Source organism: Xenia sp. Carnegie-2017, unplaced genomic scaffold, assembly GCF_021976095.1.
Source record: "Xenia sp. Carnegie-2017 unplaced genomic scaffold, XeniaSp_v1 HiC_scaffold_25, whole genome shotgun sequence".
In the NCBI taxonomy this organism is placed as follows: Eukaryota; Metazoa; Cnidaria; class Anthozoa; order Malacalcyonacea; family Xeniidae; genus Xenia; species Xenia sp. Carnegie-2017.
In genome coordinates this window covers 7881423-7904632 of record NW_025813488.1, presented here as the reverse complement: position 1 = coordinate 7904632, position 23210 = coordinate 7881423, and the positions used below count along the sequence as shown (strand labels likewise).

The 23210-nt window shown below is 37.3% G+C and overlaps 3 protein-coding genes and 1 pseudogene across 4 annotated transcripts in view; 3 read left to right on the top strand and 1 right to left on the bottom strand.

Moving 5' to 3' along the window:
- Positions 1 to 11190, top strand: part of LOC124452520 — a 28318-nt gene extending 17128 nt beyond the window's left edge. Inside the window, exons 53-83 of the mRNA XM_047003079.1 lie at positions 2939 to 3034; positions 3128 to 3238; positions 3322 to 3438; positions 4021 to 4184; positions 4269 to 4418; positions 4576 to 4861; positions 5096 to 5197; positions 5403 to 5522; positions 5597 to 5716; positions 5789 to 5908; positions 5998 to 6117; positions 6192 to 6311; positions 6378 to 6497; positions 6568 to 6687; positions 6753 to 6872; positions 7244 to 7363; positions 7437 to 7556; positions 7632 to 7751; positions 7822 to 7941; positions 8009 to 8128; positions 8212 to 8331; positions 8402 to 8521; positions 8586 to 8705; positions 8772 to 8891; positions 8964 to 9083; positions 9151 to 9270; positions 9338 to 9457; positions 9533 to 9652; positions 10105 to 10221; positions 10361 to 10577; positions 10654 to 11190. Coding sequence (XP_046859035.1) covers positions 2939 to 3034; positions 3128 to 3238; positions 3322 to 3438; positions 4021 to 4184; positions 4269 to 4418; positions 4576 to 4861; positions 5096 to 5197; positions 5403 to 5522; positions 5597 to 5716; positions 5789 to 5908; positions 5998 to 6117; positions 6192 to 6311; positions 6378 to 6497; positions 6568 to 6687; positions 6753 to 6872; positions 7244 to 7363; positions 7437 to 7556; positions 7632 to 7751; positions 7822 to 7941; positions 8009 to 8128; positions 8212 to 8331; positions 8402 to 8521; positions 8586 to 8705; positions 8772 to 8891; positions 8964 to 9083; positions 9151 to 9270; positions 9338 to 9457; positions 9533 to 9652; positions 10105 to 10221; positions 10361 to 10577; positions 10654 to 11068 — 4295 coding nt within the window. The 3' untranslated portion in view covers positions 11069 to 11190. The remainder of the gene's footprint in view (positions 1 to 2938; positions 3035 to 3127; positions 3239 to 3321; positions 3439 to 4020; positions 4185 to 4268; positions 4419 to 4575; positions 4862 to 5095; positions 5198 to 5402; positions 5523 to 5596; positions 5717 to 5788; positions 5909 to 5997; positions 6118 to 6191; positions 6312 to 6377; positions 6498 to 6567; positions 6688 to 6752; positions 6873 to 7243; positions 7364 to 7436; positions 7557 to 7631; positions 7752 to 7821; positions 7942 to 8008; positions 8129 to 8211; positions 8332 to 8401; positions 8522 to 8585; positions 8706 to 8771; positions 8892 to 8963; positions 9084 to 9150; positions 9271 to 9337; positions 9458 to 9532; positions 9653 to 10104; positions 10222 to 10360; positions 10578 to 10653) is intronic.
- Positions 6916 to 7034, top strand: LOC124453790 (annotated as a pseudogene).
- A 297-nt stretch (positions 11191 to 11487) lies between the features above and the next one.
- LOC124453699 (von Willebrand factor A domain-containing protein 2-like) lies at positions 11488 to 17957 on the top strand. 2 transcript variants are annotated; one of them, XM_047004532.1, is made up of 8 exons: positions 11488 to 12018; positions 12085 to 12203; positions 13512 to 13566; positions 14757 to 14939; positions 15631 to 15747; positions 16001 to 16164; positions 16245 to 16397; positions 17517 to 17957. In XM_047004532.1, the coding sequence occupies exons 3-8, from the start codon at positions 13521 to 13523 to the stop codon at positions 17817 to 17819; spliced, it is 966 nt and encodes a 321-aa protein (XP_046860488.1). In that variant the 5' UTR covers positions 11488 to 12018; positions 12085 to 12203; positions 13512 to 13520; the 3' UTR covers positions 17820 to 17957. The 2 variants fall into 2 exon arrangements, with proteins under 2 accessions (XP_046860488.1, XP_046860489.1); XM_047004533.1 differs by lacking the exon at positions 13512 to 13566 and having other exon boundaries at positions 11489 to 12018.
- A 408-nt stretch (positions 17958 to 18365) lies between these two features.
- Positions 18366 to 23049, bottom strand: LOC124452518. Its single transcript, XM_047003078.1, has 8 exons — positions 22826 to 23049; positions 21436 to 21634; positions 21148 to 21337; positions 19712 to 21009; positions 19496 to 19626; positions 19253 to 19426; positions 19022 to 19178; positions 18366 to 18945 (listed from the first exon to the last, which is right to left on the bottom strand). Exons 2-8 carry the CDS (start codon positions 21587 to 21589, stop codon positions 18569 to 18571), a joined length of 2481 nt encoding a protein of 826 aa, XP_046859034.1. The 5' UTR covers positions 21590 to 21634; positions 22826 to 23049; the 3' UTR covers positions 18366 to 18568.
- Between the last annotated feature and the right edge of the window lie 161 nt (positions 23050 to 23210).

The following is a 23210-nucleotide window of genomic DNA, read 5'->3' as shown; positions in this document are numbered from 1 at the left end:
CGTCATATACATTGCGAGGTTACTTCTACAGACGTCGGTTCTCGAAAGTAAAGATTTTGATAACTTCTTTGTGGGAGACTGGTGACATGTCAGAAATGTTCGATTCAATTGACTGTTATCATATCAATCATCGAATAATCATGTTTATAGATGTAGATCGTCCAGGCTAGTAAAGTCTTGAGAAGGACTGTTGATGTTGATGTTGATGTAGAATGACGTTTCAAGAACCTTAGCGGTAGTTATCTTACTTGACTTCAAAGAGGGTAAACATCCCGTTAAACGTCAATGTGCACTGATTTGCATTCACCGTTCGATCGATCATGCGTTTAACTCAATGAAATGTCGCTGTACTTACTAAATTGTGAGTTGTCATCGTTGTATGTCACAGGTGTTGCTTTGTCTTTGGTAGATCGAAAAACAGCAACACATCGTTTTTTCTACCGAAGGAGATTTTTTCATTCTGCTGGTAAAGAGATCCAGAGCACGTAGTCACGGATTGCGCAGGTTTGCTTTTTATTTAATTTTTCACCATTTTTCGTCTTGTTGAGTTCTTGGGTTGTTGAAGTCATCGTGTATTGTCGTCATTGTGCTTGAGTGTTTAATTTGCTTGGAAACAAGTTTCAGAAAGCCAACGTGTGTTACCATCTTATTCTACTTACTACTGTTTGGTTGTGTTTGTGAAATAGCGTCTGTACAACATTGAGCTTTCAACTGTGAAACAAAGATAGTAGTTGTTTTCAATTGACGTAAATTGACTGGACAAGCATTGTTTCAAAAGTGGTCAGAAAGATACCAGTCCGAATAAATCGCATCCTCTTCTCGCGAAGCCTTCGGAAAATATAGATTTCATCGATAGGAAAAAAGACAAAAACATCTTCACTGTCTCAACATTCTCACGTTTGAATTGTACAGCTCGAAGCCAAAATAAATCAGCAAACGATATCATCAATCATGCATCAAAATTCGGAAAAAAAGATCGCAGCGCGGACTTTGCAAAAGCTATTCTTAAGGCTCTTTTCCATTCGTCGCAAAACGTACTCGCAAGCTTGCTGCGAGTGCCTGCGAGTTACTCGCAGCGAGCTTACCATGACTTGCAGCATAGTTAAATTATTTGAACAAATTTTTTTGATCGCGCGAACAAACTCGCAAGCTCGCAGCGAGAGCATTTTGCGATGAGTGGAAAAGAGCCTTTAGGCATTTAGTTCTGATTGTGAAACAGAGACTTTGTCGTGGTGACAAACTTAAAGATGGATTTCAAAATAGCAAATACCATGGCGAATGGTGATATTAACAATGTAATAGTTCTTAAAAGAACTGTTTTAACCAGAACACTAACCCAACAATTCAAAGGAACCGTTATTTACAGCTAGAAAGAGACATGCATTTCGGCAGACTACTCGTCAGGTGTCAACGTCTGCTAAATAAGAACCTCCAAACCATGCTATATTTATAACGTTACAAAAGGTCAATGTCATCCCTATTTTTAGAGATGACACTTAAAACAGAGACACATTAAACACGTAATCCTTTTGTCGGCATAGGACAGGATTAGTCAATTTAATTAAAACCGACTCCATGACGCGTAGCTGGAATAACGAGCGACATTTTTTAATAATTCTAAAGTTTTCATCAGAATAAGTGATTTGAATTTCAAAAGAAATCAGTTGGGCACAATTGAATATATGAATATACACACCCCAAATTAACGTTCTAGTTACGCCTATGTTCCCCTAACACCTAATCTTCCCCTCCCCACCCCACTGCCTAACCTCCATGCTGGCAATCGTTATTTCAACATCCAGTTCTTATGCAAAATTTTAGTGCGATGATCTCAAAGAATGCGTTCCACGCAGTTGCTGCTACAATAAAATAATCATCATGTGCGTCTCAAAGACTCCGAAATCAACTATTGTTACTAAATTTCCAATTGTAGATATAGGTTATACTGAAACTATACTTAACAAACTCATTTGCTTGGCTCCTAATGATTAGATCGTACCAAGGTCTTTGTGTTCAAGCAAACTTGCGGCAATCATGCATGCGTGACTTTATTAAATCCTTGTCTTTTAACCATCCTACGATAAAGATCTGACTTGCCTAAAACCGATTGCGGTCTTTATTTATTTGCAGATATTTCCGATTTTCTTTATGATTACGGTCAACTTATGTTTTAGTCTAGTACTGACGTACATCTTGAAATATCCAACTAACATCATGGCACACCTTGGTATGAATTTGTAACTGAGCCATCCTTGTCTTATCTCGGAGCTTTTACGCTTACGCTCTCGGAACAAAATTTATTGTGCGCTTCAGAAAGCCGTTTACCTAATAGAAAGTTTATAGAAAAACAATTTTGTGTAAGGGAGCAAGTCGTCCTGACTAGCCAATTTGAAAAGTGAACGTGATTAAAAGTTTTAAGTTTTTAACATCGTCCGATTTTCAGCCGCGTAGCAACATGACTCACAGTATCTTTTTGTCCTGAATCCACGATATAGAAAATGCACAATACGGGTATGTTTTAATGGTCTTACCCATGAATGATTGTAGCAAGTCGTCTTAACTAGCCAATTTGAAAAGTGAACGTGATTAAAAGTTTCAAGTTTTTAACATCGTCCGATTTTCAACCGCGTAGCAACTTGACTCACAGTATCTTTTTGTCCTGAATCCACGATATAGAAAATGCACAATACGGGTATGTTTTAATGGTCTTACCCATGAATGATTGTAGTAAGTTTTGCTGATTTATTCGCTTTCGAAGCGAGATGAAGCAACTTCAACTTTACTGGTGAGATGTGTTTTCTTTTTGTCAAAATACATCTGTCTTTGACAAATGTCACGCGTGCAAATTTCACCTTTGTAATCAGGCCTTTGGAGAAGTGTTACAGCTCACATTTATTCCTTGTGTATATGTTAACATGCCGTTTTGTTTTTCATTCAGCGATGGGAAGAACGACTTTCTGTTTCCATCTTGCTTTCTTTGTGTTGATGAACATCAATTTGGCAACAAGCAATCCTCTGCCATCGTGGTTATCAGGTACAGCACGCATCAATGTCCTTAAAAGATACTGAATCCATTGTGGATGCCAAATTTTGTTCACTAGCAAATGTATCTTGGCTTGTTTTTCAGGTTACTGCAGTCCGAATCCATGTAAAAATGGCGGTGTTTGTACGTCACTGGTATTTTACTATACGTGCAAGTGTGGTAGCGGTTGGAAAGGAAAAGACTGTACAATAAAAGGTACACGAAATTTGAGAAAATTCGCGCATTGCTGCGCGCGCTAGTTCATCTTCGATTGTTTTAACCATATCTGCATTATATAGTGAAACCTTGTGACTCATCTCCTTGCGAAAACGGTGGTACGTGTAACAACGTCAATGACGCGAATTTCGATTGTAGCTGCAAAGATGGGTTTCTCGGAGATACTTGCGGGAAAAGAAGTACAGTGAACTTTTTGTTATATTCTCATAGATTTTCGCGGGATCCTTAATGACTAATCTTTTCCTCGGTTCGGTCAGCGTGATCCGAACTATATATATTCCTGTATGACAGTAGCACATATATATATAAAGACTGGATAACGCAACCTAATTCTGGTTCCCTAGAAAATTTTGAAGCCAACTTTCGAGAGCGGCGGCCATATTGGACTATCCACTTCTAGTATATATTTTATAATGAATTTTTATCATATTTTGTATTCCTGTTATTTTCTCTTTCAGAAATCGTGCCAAAACTTTTATTATTATATTTAAGCAACGGGAGAAGATTTCTATATGAAATTTAGTTTTTGAATTTTTGCCCAAACCGTTCTATTGCAGTCTTGTCGTCATAATAATTCTTTTTTGTCCCAAGAGTGAAACATATGATCCGAAATAAATGCAAGAATAGCAGTTTGTTATCTAAAAACTGAAAAAGTGCATCGTCCAATATGGCCGCCACCCGGTTTCAAGTCAAGCACTAAGTTGTTGTTATCCAGTTTTATACATATCAGTGTTCTCAACACGATTCCTTATGCGTTTTAGCTTTATGTGAAAATCCTCTCGATGTTTTGTTCATCGTCGACACATCAAGTTGGCAGTACACGAGTAACTTTGATCACATCAGGAACTTCATTTTCAGCGTCGTTGATTGGATGAACATCTCCGATACGGCTACCCAAGTGGGAGTGCTTCCTTTTACGTACAAGGTAAGGTTTGTGGGGGGTGAGAGAAGATCAATACATGAAAAAATTTTCTCTGGCAACTCTAAACAATCACGATTTTTGTGATAGAAATACACCAAACCTTTATTCCTGCCAAATGCCTATGAGAACGTGGTGTCGTTGAAATCCGCTTTGAGGAAACTTGTCCGGTCGCCACCTTATGCTTTTATTGGTTACGAGGGCAATCTTGCCTATGCTCTGCAGATAGCAAATGAGAAGGTCAGTTACATGTCTTTTTTCGGTTGTTTTGTTTGTTCATAACGAAGTCAGTCCGAGCTTTTTTCGTGCTATTTCGGTACTAGCTCACTGAAAAACAACTGCCGACGTTAACCGTTGTTTCACGTGACTTTCCTCAAAATTGCACGCGTCTTTTCAGGTATTTCCAACCGGTTCTCAGAGGCCAAATGCTGCTAAAGCGGTCGTGATAGTATCCGCTCAGAAACCCTTGGACAGCATAGCAAATGCGTATAAAGCGGCTAACGAACTTAGAGCGAAAGGAGTGAAGGTCTTTGTTGTGGAAGTACTCGCTCCCATCATGTCGTCGGATTTTGCTCTGAGAGAAAAAACATTGAGAGAACTTGCCAATAAGACAAATGTGATTGCAGCGGTTTACTCCAAATTGGTTGATCATGCGCGTCAACTTTCCAATGTATTATGTCAAAGTAAGGATACGTTCTTCGTATGTTAACTATTAGTGACCGTGAGGAATCTGTTTGGATATGTATGTTAAGTTGTGGTTATTTGTTGATAACCGACCTGTTTATACTTTTTCAAAACACGTTTCTTCGAGACAACCTTTGAAGAGGATGTGGCGAATTCTCAATGGCTTGTTGAAACTGCTTTTAAGTACATATTGAAAAATACCTACTGTTTCTGTGTCAAACTCTCTTAAATAGTATCCAAAAATCCTTGCGATGAAGCCAATTGTGGTGAACAGAAGAAATGCATCTACGACAAAGACAAGACCTCGTGTGTATGCAAACATCCCGGATGTGATGGTACGTCGAGTAATCTTGCGATCTGCTCTGGTGACGTGGTGTGACGTCAATTAACGTTTCACCGTCGCCATCGAAAAATGTTTATTTTGAATAAACATAAAAAAATTGGACGAGATAGGAAAAACTTAAGCTCAGTGAACTTAAAATTGTCATAAGTATACAGGTTTTTACACCCGTTGTAATTTTTAAAAATTTTGGTTTTTAGTTCATCCTTGCGATAAGACCCAGTCGCCATGTAAAAATGGCGGTCTTTGTGAGAAAGATGGCGATAATTTCACATGTGATTGTAGCGAAGATTGGGTTGGAGATACCTGTGAACAAAAAGGTTTATAGTCCACCTTCCGATCACATTATAAAGTAACACGTTTGCGTAAATTTTCTGCTCGAACTTTATTTCAGTTCATCCGTGTGAAAAATCGACAACTCCGTGTAAAAATGATGCGCTGTGTGAAAAAAATGGAGAGCTTTTTGTGTGCAATTGTACCGAAGATTTTACTGGAAAAACCTGTGAAGAAGAAGGTAAAAAAATTATCTTTGCAAAGCATCAAATGACATGACGACAAAGAAAAAGTTATCAATACTCCTTTGTAGTTCATCCATGTGACAAGGGTAAAGGACCGTGTGAAAATGACGGAGTTTGTGAAAAAGATGGTGATGGATTCAAATGTAAATGTGATGAAGATTTCACAGGAGATAAATGCGAGGAAAAAGGTAAAAGGAAAAAAACACTTACAATCAATCAAACTATTTCACTATGAGAAAAATATTGAAATCTTGTTGGTCTCGCCATTGGTCTCTAGTTCATCCATGCGACAAAGGTGCAGGACCGTGTAAAAACAGCGGAGTTTGTGAAAAAGATGAGGATGGATTTGAATGTAATTGCAGTGAAGATTTCAGCGGAAATACTTGCGAGGAAAAAGGTAAAAAAGACAAAAAATTTTGACGGAGGCAACTTCTTTTAAAAAAGGAAAATCACAAATGTTTTGGTTGTTAGTTCATCCTTGTGACAAAGGCAATGGACCATGTGAAAATGGCGGAGCTTGCCAAAAAGAAGGAGAGGCATTTAAGTGTAATTGTAGTGAAGATTTCACTGGAGAACTATGCGAGAAAAAGGGTAAATGGAATAAATATTTCAAGCGGGATTAATCAGACTGAGAAATTTTTGAATTTTTTATTATAGTTCATCCTTGTGACAAGGCCGAATCACCATGTAAAAACAACGGTCTTTGTAAAAAAGATTTTAATGGTTTTACATGTGATTGTGACGAAGATTGGACTGGGGATACTTGTGAACAAAAAGGTTTTTATAATTTTTATTTTTAACTTTCACTAATGTCCATTTTAAATTTGTTGCTCAAACTTTGCTTCAGTTCATCCATGTGAAAAGAAAACGACACCGTGTAAAAATGGCGCTCTTTGTGAGAAAGACGGAGATGTTTTTGTGTGCCAGTGCACTGCAGATTTTACTGGAAAAACCTGTGAAGAAAAAGGTAAAACGATCATGGTTGGAGTAATATTTTTGTGCTGTTAGGGAATGATAAATATTTTTCTTCAGTTCATCCATGCGACAAAGGTAAAGGACCGTGTGAAAATGACGGAGTTTGTGAAAAAAATGGAGGTGGATTCAAATGTAAATGTAATGAAGATTTTACAGGAGATAAATGTGAAAAAAAAGGTAAACGCATTGAAAGTTTTATCGTGCAACGAAACTTGCTGATCTATATGACCAAACCACAAGTAAAGCACTGGTTCTCTTCTGAACACTTAAGTTAAGCCTTGTTGGGGGAAGTTAGTACTCGGATGGGTGACTGCCTAGGAATACTTCCAGTTGTAGATATTTTTAAGGACATATCTGTTATAAATAAGTAAATTATATAGGGTACGTCATAGTAAATTATTGCACCTCAATTCAGGACATATTTCCAATTTTACATTTCCAAATTCATTACTGACAACTAGTCTTGTTTTGGAGCTAGGCTATAATTTATTTTTACTAACACTGTATGCTCTACTAAACTATACTGGAAAATTCAAACTTTATTTCAGTTCATCCATGTGAAAAATCGACAACTCCGTGTAAAAATGGTGCGCTGTGTGAAAAAAATGGAGAGCTTTTTGTGTGCAATTGTACCGAAGATTTTACAGGAAAAACCTGTGAAGAAGAAGGTAAAAAAAATTATCTTTGCAAAGCATCAAATGACATGACGACAAAGAAAAAGTTATCAATACTCCTTTGTAGTTCATCCATGTGACAAGGGTAAAGGACCGTGTGAAAATGACGGAGTTTGTGAAAAAAATGGGGATGGATTTAAATGTAAATGTATCGAAGATTATACCGGAATTATATGCGCGACAAAAGGTAAAATAGTGAAATATTTTTAGTTAGAGTTTTTATTTTCAATGCAAAGTAGCGTAACGAAATTTTGTATTGCAGTTCATCCTTGTGACAAAGCAAAGTCTCCGTGCAAAAACAACGGTCTTTGTAAAAAAGATTTTAATGGTTTTACGTGTGATTGTAGCGAAGATTGGACTGGAAATACATGTCAACAAAAAGGTTTTTATAATGATTATTTTAAATTTTCACTGAGAGGCGTAATTGACTTGTAGTTTACACTTTGATTCAGTCCATCCATGTGATAAAAAAACGACACCGTGTAAAAATGGTGCACTGTGTGAAAAAGATGGAGATGTTTTTGTGTGCAGCTGTACTGCAAATTTCACAGGAAAAACTTGTGAAGAAAAAGGTGAAAACATCCTTTCGTAGACTTACATAAGGAAAAAGTAAAACTGATATAAATGTTTTTCTTCTAGTTCATCCATGTGACAAAGGTGCGGGACCGTGTAAAAATGGCGGAGTTTATGAAAAAGACGGCGATAGATTTAAATGTAAATGCAATGAAAACTTCACTGGATTTAAATGCAAGGAAAAAGGTGAGGCTAAATGAAATACTCTTTTTTAAGAATTGTAGCTAATTAAGTGCTAAAAAAATTTTTTTGAAAATATTTCTGTTTAGTACATCCTTGTGACAAAGCTACAACACCATGCAAAAACAAAGGCCTTTGTATAAAACATTTTGATGATTTTACATGTGATTGTAGCATGGATTGGACAGGACATACTTGTGAACGAAAAGGTGCTCATGTGTTTATTTAATAATTTTACTGACATTGATATTAAATTAGTTTCTATAAACCATCTTTCAGTTCATCCATGTGAGAAAAAAACGACACCGTGTAAAAATGGCGCACTCTGTAAGAAAAATGGAGATGTTTTTGTTTGCCAGTGTACTGCAGATTATGCTGGAAAAACCTGTGAAGAAAAAGGTAGCAAGAGTACGGTTGAAATGATATTTTTGCGCAATAAGAGAATTATAATGCTTGTTTTTAGTTCATCCATGTGACAAAGATAAAGGACCGTGTAAAAATGGCGGAGAGTGTGAAAAAGACGGCGATAGATTTAAATGTAAATGTGACAAAGATTATACTGGAGATGTATGCGAGGAGAAAGGTGAAATCAATGAAATATCAATGCTTGGAAATTGTAATGGAAAAATTTTAAAATATTTGTTTTTAGTGCATCCATGTGACAAGGCCGAATCACCATGTAAAAATAATGGTCTTTGTAAGAAAGATGGCGATTGTTTTACGTGTGATTGTAGCGAAGATTGGACAGGAGATATTTGTGAAATAAAAGGTTTTTATAGTTTTCGTTTTTTAAACTTTCACTAACATTCAAATTAAATTTGTTGCTTTGAACTTACTTCAGTTCACCCGTGTAATAAGAAAACGACACCGTGTAAAAATGGCGCTCTTTGTAAGAAAAATGGAGATGTTTTTGTCTGCAAGTGTACTGCAGATTTTACTGGGAAAACCTGTGAAGAAAAAGGTAGAACGCGATCATCGTTGAAGTAATATTTTTATGCGATCAGGAAGTGACAAATGTTTCTCTTTAGTCCATCCATGTGACAAGGGTAAAGGACCGTGTAAAAACCACGGAGTCTGTGAAAAAGACCGAGGTGGATTTAAATGCAAATGTAGTATAAATTTCTCAGGAGATAAATGCGAGAAAAAAGGTAAGAGTGATAATCACTACCAAGTTAAAGACTGTTATTGGAGTAATTCTTTGGCGTTTATCCATAGTCCATCCGTGTGATCTACCCGTCAACCCGTGTAAAAATAATGGATTTTGTAATAAAATTGGAAGGAAATTTAAGTGCGATTGTTGTGAAGACTTCACTGGACCAACTTGTGAGATTAAAGGTAACAGTTTAATGAAACAATCGTGATTCGCGAGTTCATGTTCCTTCCCAAATTGTGCTCTTCTTCAATTTTAAGTACATCCCTGTGATAAACCAAACTCGCCATGTAAAAACGGTGGTCTCTGTGTAAAGAAGGGGGATGGTTTTCAATGTAATTGTGGAAAAGGTTGGACTGGGGATGCTTGCGGAAAAAAAGGTATTTAACTTATACGTGATTTCAATTCTTTCAAAGTCGCTTATTCGCTATTATTAAGCTTTGGAATCCATATGATATAATACATTTGTTGGCTCCGGTTTCATCTGCTTATTACAGTTTAGCACTTTTATAGAAGTTCTCTAAGTGAAATGAAAAAAGGTTTCAAATAGCGGGCAATTCAATGTAGCCGAGCTTGAAATTGCTGATATAACTGCGTAATGGAAGGGAAAACGTCAGGCTGAATCAAGGGGGTTCGATTTTGGCTAAAAATAACTTATAACTAAGCTTAGACATATTTTTGTGTTAAATCTCGTTTACGCAAGTCATCGTTTAATGTCAATGCCTTTCTCAGCTCGGAAATCACACGTATACAATGGTGTTCGTTCATTATGAAAATGTTTCATCCGTGTTGCTCGATAGTAATCAGTTTTCCTTTTATCTACCATTGTCAGTCTCCGCATGCAAAGGCTTCGGTTGCAAGAATGGTGGAAAATGTATTCTTGGGAATAAAGGAAAGCCGTTGTGCCGATGTAAGACTGGTTTTTCGGGAAAGAAGTGCGAAAATAAAGGTATCTTTACGGAGATGATTTGCTAATGAAAAAAAGTGAAAGGGCAATCCATCCTGTGATTGCTAAAGATGAAACATAACTCTTTCTTTCTTTTAATTCCCTCTCTGGGAGTAATCCTAGTTGACTTTATCTCTTATAGCATACGCAATCGGCTTTTACAAGTTTACGACTAAAGCTTATGTGAAAACAGTCATCCGACAAACGATGTCCAAAATGTCAGTTTGTTTCCGCGTGTTTACAATGGGCAGGCGACCATACATGTTCATAATGAGCTACACCGTGAAGGGTGTGCAGCGGTTTGCTTTATCAAAGCATAAAAATGGCTTAGGCGTGCGCTTGAACGGGAAACTGGTGGTGTAAGTAAAGTTTTTCCTTCTTGCCATCTCTTTGCTTGCGTCATGCAGTGAATGAACTAACCAATCTCGTTCGTAGGGTTAAGAAAGCGGTTATAAATGACCGGAGATGCCATCACGTTTGTTTCACGTGGCAATCGTCCGATGGCAACTATGCTTTCTATTTGGATGGAAAAAGCATCGTCAACAAAAACGGACTGAGTAAAGGCAGACCCTTACCTGGAGGTGGCGTACTGTCGTTGGCCCAACGCCGGCCTAGATTAAAATTTCTTAGGCTTGCACTTCTCAAATTGCGGTTTGTCGGCAAGATCAATGATCTCAACATCTGGAACAGAGTTCTTTCTGCTAAAGAAGTAAAGAGAATTGAGAAATGCGGGTCTACAGCTGTAGGAAATGTAAAGTCCTGGTCGGACTTCAAAATCAAAAAGCAAAAACGTTCGCAAAGAAAATACGCCAAATACGTTTTCAATGGCGTGTGTCCTAAAAATTGCTAAGATGTGTTAGACAGATTGGCTAAGGATAACGATCACCTGTGCCTTGTTTTGTATTTGACTGTTTACGTAGATGCTAAATTGGATGACTTAAACTTTTTTCATAATAAAAATGGCTAAATCTATTTTTCAAAGCGTCACTTCAACCTCTGTTTTACATGCATGCCAGGGCCGAGAAGTCTTTCAAGGATCGCTTGCAAGATCGATATTCTAGGAAGGGAGGGAGGGAGGGGTAATGTTCATATATATGCATTTTCTACTTTATTTTTTTCAGTTGAAATTGATGGTGGTTATGTATTGGGTTGAGCAGAATTGCTTTGATAACAACAGCTCTTGATGACAAAAAGCAGAATAATTTTGTTTACATTGCCAAATTCGTCAATGAAGATGGAACTGTTCCATAGAGCAAACAAGGTACTAAAGCTGAACACTTTCTGGTTAATGCCTAGCATTTAAGAACACCTTGAACATTACGGATAACATTTCCTTTAGTTGAAGACTTATTAAAAACTTGTTAAGGCTAAAGTTAGGAAACACCACCTTTTTTTAACGTAATTTATTTTTGATCTAGTTCAGAAGTGAAAACGCAACGCTTGGGGTTTGGTAATGCAAAGCTTAAACACCACCGTTTCCCTTGTGTTTTCTTTAACATTGTTTTAAATCTTCTCCAGGAAAACGCCACCAGAGTGGCAGCACGAACAAGACCTGGAATTCGTTGTTAACGCTTCATTTCCACGATCAATCATGATACAATGATATATACAGTTCAGTGGGTTTTGTTGACACACGTACAATCTTGGAATTCGTTTTAAACACAAAGAAGAAGAAATAGAAACTACAAAAAGAAACATTCATAAAATCATCTTGAAGAAAACGCTCCCGATAAAGATGCAAAGTAGACCTTTAGCGTCGATTCATGATCAGAAGACTTGATGTAACCTGATCATTATACGGTTTGACGCAAGTGGTGTTAAAAATTTTAATGCATATTTATTTATATTTAAATTTATATTATATAGGTGTTGGTTGCTTTCTGGTGAAATAATTCAGTCGTGGGCAGTTATACGTCTTGGAGTAAAAAAAGAGGTGTTTTTCATCAGCAAGTCAACTCTTCCAAATAAAAAAAGGCTATTTACAGGTATGATATATATATATATATATATATCGACATCATCAACTTACTGTAAGACCTTCAAGGTTAAAATTTTGCTTGTTCTACTGTGAAGCACATATCACTATGTACAACAGAGCTTGAATTGGATTGTTGTTTCGGCAAAATCGTGCATCACTAAACGTTCAGTTTACTTTAAACCAAATTTGTAGGAGTTGTTAAAACACTGTACATATTCCTTTCAAACAAATATATTGCTGTGAGAAAGGAAAAAAAGCTGGGTTTTCGGAACTCCTTATTAATTTTACTCAGCATGTTGAACAACAAAATTACACGTCATACAATGTATTGGTACTAGGAATCCATCTTGCTTTTATAGTTTGGTTTGTAGTTTGATCTCAAGTGAAAGTTTTGAAACCTACACGTTTTCCGTAAATTGATTACCCCTTGATGGTAATTTCTTCTCGAAATATTGATGTCGAACGATTGATTTTAGTCCGCGATGATTTAAATTGAGTGACTTGATTTTGAGTAATTTTGGAATTCGACGACGCTACTTGTGAAGTGGAACGAGCTCGACCCAACCTTATGATGTTATTTTGATGATATTAAAGAACCAGTAAAAACAAAATTTTGCTTTTTGCTGTTTAAATTATATTTTCAAAGAAGAGAACTCTTAAAAGGACAGTGGACTTTCCAAAACAGTTTAGTCGTATCATATCTCTTTTCTTTCTCAAGATGTTGAAGTTTTGTGATGTCCGATTTATACAGGAAGTGACGTCACATTGCATAATAAGAGTTTGAATTATTGAGATTACTGTTTGCGTGTTACATCAACCTGACAGAGTGCCTGTCGTTCTGAAGTGTTGATGGGATTAAGGTCTGCCATTTGACGTCACGTTCTCTTGAAATTGGACATAACAAATCTTCAATATCTTGAGAATGAAAAGAGATGGCGACTAAACTGTTTTAAATGTCCTCTGTCATTTCACGAGTTCCTTTCCATGAAACTCTAACAGTAATCTCCCTACACCCTGGCCTGTCAGTGCATGCAAGATGGATGTAGTTGCTCGCCACTGAGTATTTTCTCAGAGGTGGTAATCTTTGATTGTGCGAGGAAGGAAAATATTTGTGGACAATCCATGTGTGGGTCTTGCTAAGAAAACGTTGGGTCACATGAAGAGTGCCGCTCGAGTCAGAGACGTTGTCCTGCTTTTGCACACGAAATTTCTAAGAACATTTTGATTGTGCGTCCATTTTGCTTGCAATATTGTGGCTGCTTGTTCTCAAGTGTGGTATTTGTCATGCGTTTTTCCGTCTTTAATGATTCTCTAGATTGTTTGGATGAAAATAGTATACCTCCCTGCAGGTCTATCAGTCGAGCGTGAAGGTTTGTTTGTGCGAAGGGTCTGTTCATCCATGGATGATTGACAACAATTTTTCGCGGGGTAGGGGTGGGGAGGGAGAGTAGTTGGAAAAAGACTTTTATGTCGACTGCAAAATCGTGCAATATTTTGAACTGGGCAGAATTCTAAAACAAAGATTTGGTTGTAGTTACAAATTTAACTATTGCTCTGAAGAGCGCGTATTTGTTATTGTTAATAACAATCGGGTGGTTTTTAAAAGAACCGTTGAAAACCAAAATAAAAAATAGCTATAAAATAAAATGACACGATGCATTTCGGCTATCTTCTCATCAGGGGCCAACGTATGCTTTAATGAAAACCAAAATTTTCTTCTATTTATAATGCTTTACCTACGCTTGTTCTTGTCATCTTAAAAGATGAATTGAACACGGTGATTTTGCGTTGTCTATTTACTTTTCTTTCTGGTTACGATCCGCTTCACGTGTTGCGTGTATTTACTTTATTGGAACAGAAAGAAAGTGCTTCCACAACTGCGTGATTCCTACTTTATTTCCTACTTTTCCTATTCCTACTTTTGATAAAACGCAATATGCCACAACTTGATAGTCGTGGTCTCAAAGCTTGTAAGAAATTATCTTTATTTTAAATGTGAGTATACTGCCAAATTGTTGAATCTTATTGTTCTCTAATTACGTAACTGTCACTTCCGCTTGTAAATAATTATAGAAAAGTTTCGCAGCCTGCATTGTAAACTATTAGATGTCTTTGGGATAAAAACGAAATATTTCACCATCTTTTGCTTTAAAACTCTTGTATTATCTTGAATGTCAAGAAAACGAGATTTCCGTTTTCGGAATTTGTTTTATTTTGTCCTACTTTATTTCATGCCCGCAATTTTCGACAAAGCACGGAGTTATGGTCACGTGAAACTAGCGAAGCTATTGCATTGTTTATGCACCTGAGCTTTACCTAAACTTTTTATGTGCTCCCTCAGTATTCTGTTTGATCGTCAAATGATAATTAGCAGCCATTCATGGTCAGATTTATACATGCATTCATGTGCGGATGAAAAAACTCTTGTACAGTTGCAACTCGTTTTTGTAAATGTATATGTGTTGCAAAAATAATTTTAAACTTGACCATCACAGACTGTTTCATTCGTTTGCCAATCGTAGAAAACAGATTTAACTGATTTTTTGTTTTATTTATGCAGCAATGCAAAGAGCAAAGTTCTTGTCTTGTCTTCTTTTGATATTGGCGAACATTGATTTGGTACATGGCAAATGGTTTTGTACTAAAAATCTGTGTGAAAATGGTGGTACTTGTAAGCCAGGATTACTATATGATGTTTGCAAGTGTACTCCAAGTTGGAAGGGAAGGCGATGCGAGATCAAAGGTATAACGAGTAGCTATGTACAGCTACGTACAAATATATGTTCATTTATATTACTTGTGTACAATGTCATTGCTTGTGGTGTAATGTCATGGTTACATGTACCATGTCATTGCTATTGGTATTATGTCATGGTTAAATGTGCCTTGTCATTTCTACTGGTGCAATGTCATGGTTACATGTACCATGTCATTGCTATTGGTATAATGTCATGGTTAAATGTGCCTTGTCATTGCTATTGGTGCAATGTCGTGGTTACATGTACCATGTCATTGCTATTGGTATAATGTCATGGTTAAATGTGCCTTGTCATTGCTATTGGTGCAATGTCATGGTTACATGTACCTTCCTCATTGCTATTGGTGCAATGTCATGGTTACATGTACCTTCTCATTCCTATTGGTGTAATGTCATGGTTACATGTACCATGTCATTGCTACTGGTGTGATGTCCTGGTTACATGTACCTTGTCGTTGATATTGGTATAATGTCATGGTTACATGTACCTTTTATAACTATTGGTGTAATGTCATGGTTAAATGTGCTTTGTCATTGCTATTGGTGTAATGTCATGGTTACATGTACCTTGTCATTGCTATTGGTGCATGTGATGGCCTTATGCACCATGTCGGACTATACAAACCTGTCATGTTTGCCTACCATATAACTATATGCACAATCTCATTTTTTGAAGTGCTGCCTTGTAAATTGGCTCCTTGCAAAAATGGTGGTAAATGTGAAGATGTTGATGACAAAACATTCAAGTGCACATGTGGTGATGATTTTTTTGGTGACACCTGCGAGGAAAAAAGTACGGTTTACAACTGCTTACATATTGTCATAGTTTTACACTATTTTGTTGTTATAGTTTTACACTGTTTTGTTGTCGTAGTTTTACACTGTTTTGTTGTCGTAGTTATATTTTACTAAATCGAACATTTGACTGAACCGACCTGCTAGTACAGAATAGGTTTGTGTAAATTGACAAGCATCGCTACTCGTCGCTAACAGCCACTTTGCCCTAACCGACAATGATTCTAGGAAACAATGCTTGTGCTTTTCAGAGAAATGTAATGCACCACTTGATATTTTGTTCGTCGTTGATACTTCAAGCTGGCAATATTGGCATAACTTCAAGTTGATAAAGGAGTTCATTTTGAAGGTGATTGAATGGATGGAAATATCAAAAAGCGCTGTTCAAGTTGGCATGCTTCCTTTTACGTACGAGGTGGGTGTTGAAATGAAATTGAAATATATGCACCCAATCACTCCTCTATATTATCAGAAATATGGTTTTCTCTTTTACAGAAGTACACAAATGTCCTATTTTATCCACATACATATGGGGACTTCCCTCATTTGAAAGACGGTATAATCAAGAAACTTCAGAAGAGCCCGCCTCGTGCTTTCATTGGTCACGAGGGTCATCTTACCCGTGCTTTGCAGATAGCCAATCGAAAGGTTGTACTTTTGCACTTTGTATCAGTGCTCTCACAATCAAATTTCCTAGTTCCTTAGAAAATGCTTAAATATTCCCCAAATTTCCATTAAATTCCTTAAACTTGTAAAAATTACTACAAGGCGTGATCACCTAGGCTCAAGAAGTGTTTTTTCGTGATTTTTCCTCCATTTTTTGCCGTTTTCAAGTTTTTCAATGTTTTATTTGTAAAGAAACATTAAATATTATTAAGTGTATGTTAATTTAAAGTATAAAAACATCCTTAAAACCTTTAGAAAATCCTACTTTTAAAGATAACTCCTTAAAAGTTAGAGCACTGCTTTGTATTGTTATTGTGTTTATGGCATTTCCGTGGTTAGTCTAATCACTAATCCAGATTTTCCCACTAAAATTAAGCGGATTTACACGGAGAAATTCGGCTGCAACACTGGCTCATACGCTAATGATTTCAATTTAGGGCCCATCTTATGCTGGATGGCGTTTCTTCTTTTAGTTTACTTTGACAACAGTTTTTTACCGCATCATTGAACATCCTTTGCATCTTTGAAAAGCCATGCAGTATTCATATATTTCGCTTGAGTTTATAACTGGAAAAGCCCAAGTTCGGGAACTGGTCGTTGTTCAACACCATTAGTTCATTATTATTGTTAGTGGTGTGCAAGCGACGTCATAGCCGCCATGTTGGATGATTTTAACAAAGGATTTTCCTTATTTACAATGCAAATGTCATCCAACATGGCGAACATTCCATTGTTCTCTCACTCCCCGTGGAATGGTTGCACACCACTTATTGACATTAGCTCTGTAGTCGTCGCTTGTATTATTAGTTAAAGCAATTTGACTGATCTGGTTGGTCGCCCGTTTTGGCTCCTTCCGGTTAATGACCCAGGACCCTGCCCCTTGGACCAGTGAACTCTACAATGAGCTCTAGAGTTCATTGCCTTGGACCGACTACTTAACGCGGTCTAGTTCCAGTTACTTTTAACATGGATTAGAATCGTGAATTTGCATTGTAAATATATGCTACAGTCTTTTAGCTGACGGCTGATGGTATCATTAGACATAAATAAATCTTACTTCGTATAAAATTCTAATTTAAATTCTACCGCGCACCTTTTCAGGTTTTCCCAACAAGTTCTGGGCGACCGAAAGCGGTCGTCATACTGTCGGCTCAGAAACCTTTGGACAACATTCAGGAATTTTACGATGCATGGCAAAAACTGGAAAAGAAAGATGTAAATGTGGTCACCGTACAACTTCTACCTTCTCCCTCGCAACTTCTTGTGCCTCAACGTATTGAAATCTTCGAGGACATCGCGAAAAAAGGAAAATTAATAAAGTCGAAATTCCCTGACTTGAATAACCATGTCCTTCAGCTCGTCCACATACTCTGTAAAAACATAAATCCTACCGACAAGTGTTAATGAATCATGTGATGGACTCATTCAGGTGTTAGGAAACACCGTTTTTGATATAAAGATGCTGGAGATAGGTAATTGTAGTTTTTACATAGTTATTCTTGGTATAATGTCTTCAGATTAAATTCTTTCTCATAATTACAATAATCGTGTGCTGTATCCAGACAAACCACAACTCACCTGCGTCTTTAAAACCGATTCATTTGCAAACATGAACGCTCTGAGCAATGGGGTGATCATGTTTCAGGTTTTTACTTATTCCATGTACATTTAACCATTATTCTGAAAACGATATCCACATTTTTTTACCAGAAAGTGCTGAAGCCATGAGCACTACTTTACATGTCGAGTTTCTACCAGCAACTTTCCTGGAAGACTCAACGTTCACTCTCCGAATAAAATTTCACTTACAAACCGCTTGGAATGTTTGAAATTGCCAGTTCTGAGCGGTTTCCTTTGTTTCAAATAGAATTTGCTTTCCTAATACACGTTGATTTTCTTGTAGGATATTCCACATTTGAAACATTACGTTAAACCCAGCCAAACTTGAAATATTTTTCAGTAAAAGTTTGCTATTTATTATTCGTCTATTGCGCTAATAATTCGTTGCTTTGCTCTATTATTCTACATTCAATGCATCTTTATCTACTATCTTTATATGGTATATTGATCTACTATCTTTATATGGTATATTGATCTACTATCTTTATATGTTATATTGATATTTTCAGGGGAAAATAATTACATGTTATATATTACAGATCCGTTTCTGGGCCTTCTATCCTCTGTATAAGTTTTGCTGTGGCCAGATCCACTTCTTGATGTATTTCTTCAGATGGCTCTCTGTGCTTCTCTTTCATCGTGCTATCTATAAGAGGAGTAGCACTGGTGTTCTGCAACAGCGTTTTATCTTCTGCTTCCTCCGCATGTTCCTTGGTGTCGCGACGCTTTTGTAATGACTTCCTTGCTCCTTTAGGAATCGAGCTTGTCTTCCTGCCGTTCTCGACACGTGACAATGTATATCGTCTTGTTGAGTTAGGTGTGTTAATGCTGAACGACTCTCTTCCGGCTTTCTTTTTGTACATTCTGAGAACTCTCCTCGTGAGAATAAAGCCAATCATGATGAACACTCCTACGATGAAATAAAATCATGGCGTTGTTTTAATTACAGAAAACCCTTAAACGTATCTACTTTGTTATTCGTTCACCTTGCAAGGAGTTCAGAATAACGAAAATGATCCTTAACGACACGTGATGCTCGGCTGCGAGGCAAAGAATCCACGTGAGACCGAATACTGCGGTCAGTTTCCAGCACATGCGCACGTCTTCTGCGGCGGTCGACGTATCGCGCACCTTTTTGGTTACCTTGTTTGAGGAAAAGTTGGATCATGTCATTGTAAAAATGGTTGTCCTAGTGATAATGTTTGAGCAACTCTTACCTTTCGTACTTTTCTTACGGCCACTAGAACTCTAGCTAACGCAACAATGTTGAACAACAACATCAAGACCACTGGGACGGCAAAGAATATCATCAGTACAACAGGATTAGTGATCCAGCAGTAATAGTTGTTCCCTTTAAGAAAAAAATTGAAATTCGAAATGTCCGATTGCAGTCATTTTTAAGCCAGTTTTCATTTCTCGAGATGCCAAAGTCTTAAACAATGAACTCGGGAAATACGTACCATAAGCCACTTCCATTGCCCCGTTTGATCTATTAGCAATGTTACGCCCGTTACAATACACGGTCCACCCCAAGCATAGAGAGAACAGAAAAGAAAAATCTTCTTTCTTGAACCGGAACGAGAACGTTGGCCTGTAACATAGACGTGTCATAATTAGTTCAAACTTTAGGTACCTTACTTTCTCTTTGAGCCCGCACTATACACGGACATTCTTACTTTTTCCGACAAAAGTCCTGGACACGTCAAAAGCCATTACATTCATCCACGAGAACGCGGACAGATAAAGAAAATGGAGAAGAATTGCAAGGGCCATGCATCCTCCTCCGGTGATGGGAAAGAACATGTCGAAGAGGAAAACGATCTGGGCCAACATCAAGGCGATGGAGAGATTGATGACTATCTTTCCGGGTAATGGACATCGGAGCTCGGGAAATATGAGATACGTCACGAGGACAGCTATCAATGCAAGAATTGACAAAGTTAGTCCAACTATCGTGATGACATATTCAGCCATGGAATAGAGCCTGTCAAGACGTTTAATGATCTTTGCCTGATACGTCGTCGTCAAATTGCCACAGACTGTGACGTTTCCCTCGTGCCAAAAATATTCCCCACGACGATACAGTTTACTGTGGGACTTGACGTAGATGGTTTGGTTTTCGTTGATCGTGATGTAATAGCTGGTGTTCGGTAATGTTTCGTTCATGTAAGAGCATGTCCAGTTACTGCTGATAGCCTTGTATGAATGTTGTTTTGTGCGACAAGATTTGAGTTGAAAATCGTATATTTCATTTTCCTTGCATTGCCTTTCTTCTGTTACTTCTATAGGGTCCTTCAAACTGTATATTCGAGAAGCTTTGGAAAAGTCAAACAGCACACCAAGACTGGATTGTGTGTGTGTGAACAGTGAGAATACTGAGAGATCGAACAAGTCAATGCCACTACATCTCGCACAGTGAGGATTCTTGTACACTATAGTATCCAAATGGTAGTACACGGGTAGTTTGTATAGTTTACATTTCCAAAAGTCTTCGTGTGTTTTATTGTCACACTCGATAGCAGGAACACACAATTTGCTCTTGACATCTTCCGGAGGGGCCATTTGTAATACGCAGCTATCGCGCACTTTCTGTCTTTCTTTCCTTGTGAACTGAATAATTGATTCGTTCAGTTTTACTTCAACAAAATTAGTAAAACTTGCGTCAAAGCACTTTAAGGCAGTCCTCCATTGCTGAAAATGCGGGATGTTATTGCATATAGCACAAAATTCATTTTTGTAAGCTCTTCCATCTTCATCAGATACAAATGGTAAAACGTCATTGTTTTCGTCGGCTGAAATTTTGCAAGACTCTTTGATACTCTTGTCCGGGTAGTTATGCGGACATCTTGTAACAACCTCATAACCCATTTCTTTAGGATCCTTCATCTTTGTGTCATTGGAAAAAAGAAATGTAGGTACCACACAGCTGAAGAGGGTTGGTCTTCCATAGACCTGCTTGAACGATGCATTACAGCTATAGGTTGAGACAAAAAGATGGATGGTTATACTGTATCATATAGCTTTGTCGTTGCTCTAAACGACTGTTCGTATAGCCTGGAAATTATTGTGTTAATTCACGAGAGGAAAAGAACAAAAAAAATATAAAATATACCTCTTCCAGTATTCCAAACAGCATTCACCCAACTTTTCACATTTCGAGTTACAGTAGCACTCGCCCGTATCCTTTTTATGTTGAATTCTTTCACAAGAGTTTTTACAAGGCCTTTTCTTCGTCCAACTGCCGTACTCGATATCCTTCAACATCTCATTCATTTCATCTTCAATAACTCGATAAACGTCCTCTATACAACGAAAATAATTTGCTTTAAGTATGGGCTAGGTAAATTGACATGCTGCACAAAATATGGGACGTTCTCTAAGCTTTTGTGGGGATTCTTACCACTAGTCGCTTCGTTTTTGATCGTTGATGCTTGCTGCGCCGTGAGCAGGACCAGAAAATAGGTGACCAGATGGCTTGGCATCTTTAAACTTCTGTTAAAGAATGGGAAGCTGACCTTCAGGTTCATAACAACAACACAATTGCTTTGTTTCATATACCAATAGAGGCACAGACAATAATTAATCGTTTTTACGTCACTCTATGATAACAAAAAAGTAATTACAATCTATCAAAATAGTTATTACTGCGTATTTATCTCTCCTGCAAAATGAAAATGATTAAAATTAGCCCATGCTTTTCGTAAACACCTTTCGATAGGCTCTTTCTCTATCATTTTTCTCCTTTTGTGCTCAAACTTATATTGACATTTCCGAGTTATTTACATCACTTTCATTCCTTATTTCTATCTGTTTGCTGCAACCCAAAAGATTTTTCTCTATGGTTCGAATAACTGTAGTACATGTCTTTGCGAATGTGTCAACTTGATGGGAGAGACCTCATTTAGATATAAAAGAATATACGTCTTTCCAGTTATAAATTCCAACAGTTTTTAGGCAAAGCTGGCTTGACTACATTTGCTGTATCAAGCTGCTAGCGAACTTTGACTTTGCTTTGCAATGAATACTACACTTGAATTCATGCCAGCAGGTGAGAATGTCCGTGTCGAGATAAGAATTTGGTACTTCAATAAGTAAACATCTTGAAGATTTGTCTGGCTCTTACCGGACAAATTTTCTCATGAGATACTTGGTAATCTTTATTATCGGAGTTCTGATGATTACAAGACGCTGTTATCGTGAAACTAAATACTCTTAAGCTCACCTCAAAAACATTTACTAGGCCTCTTGAAATTAAAATCGTTTGGTTAGAGTCGACGAAACCTGTAAATCAATATTTGATGGGATTTTTCTGCAATGTCATCTCTTCAGCATGCCAGCTATTTTATGCAGATATCCGACTGAACGAGTGCAATATATTAATCTTCTTCACGTTTTTTTCAGCGTTTCATCCTCGTATTGCAAAATTATCTCGAATGCGTGACCAAACGCTGTCGTTAGCAAACTTATTACTCATACCAACGATACTTGCGGATGGTTTAAGTGGCTTTTACTCAACAAGCGTCAACAGCGCCATTGATGAATAGCAGATAAAAATCTTCCCAATTATAATTTGCTTTTGTGTTGTTATTAACTATTGCGTTGACATCAACTAAATAGATAATACAGCTGACGCTTGTAATATCTTCGGCAATACGGATATAAAACATACTCTATACCTAAATTGTTACTTTCAAGATGACGTGCAAATTACGAGAACCAGATAAGAGACATTCACTAGTAGATAATTTTCATCCACATGTGTAGGCGATTTGTAATGAAAAATGACTTACTGTCGATCCTATAGTTAGGCTAACATACAGCAGTCGTAGTATGGAATTTGTTCACCACCACCAGACTCTCAGATGGGTTTCTTATTAATTGCTTTCAATTTGCGTACAATCCTACTTCTTGCATTCTCTTGTAAGACCAATCTCTTAAAACACCAATTGCAAAAACACGAAGCGAAAGTTGCAAATCAAGTCAGCTGGTGTAAATAACTGTTTATTGCATATATTGCATCGACAACACAATACATCGCGTTCTTTTATTCATCCTCGGTAAATCCTACAGCGACTCTTTCCGCTTAAAACGCCCTGTCAGCTAGTTGACATCTGATACTTAGCTTGTGTGGTATGTAAAAACGAGCAGTTGAAAAGAATGTCGAGGTTAACGGTC

Excerpts from the sequence above, each read along its gene's own strand:
- LOC124453699 (XM_047004532.1), top strand. The coding sequence starts at position 13,521 with ATGAAAATAGTATACCTCCCTGCAGGTCTATCAGTCGAGCGTGAAG. Across the intron at positions 13,567-14,756 it reads TCTATCAGTCGAGCGTGAAG|CAATGCAAAGAGCAAAGTTC; the intron begins GTTTGTTTGTGC and ends TTATTTATGCAG. Across the intron at positions 15,748-16,000 it reads TGACACCTGCGAGGAAAAAA|AGAAATGTAATGCACCACTT; the intron begins GTACGGTTTACA and ends TGTGCTTTTCAG.
- LOC124452518 (XM_047003078.1), bottom strand. The coding sequence starts at position 21,589 with ATGAAACAAAGCAATTGTGTTGTTGTTATGAACCTGAAGGTCAGCTTC. Across the intron at positions 21,338-21,435 it reads CAAAAACGAAGCGACTAGTG|AGGACGTTTATCGAGTTATT; the intron begins GTAAGAATCCCC and ends TTCGTTGTATAG. Across the intron at positions 21,010-21,147 it reads TGTTTGGAATACTGGAAGAG|CTGTAATGCATCGTTCAAGC; the intron begins GTATATTTTATA and ends CTCAACCTATAG.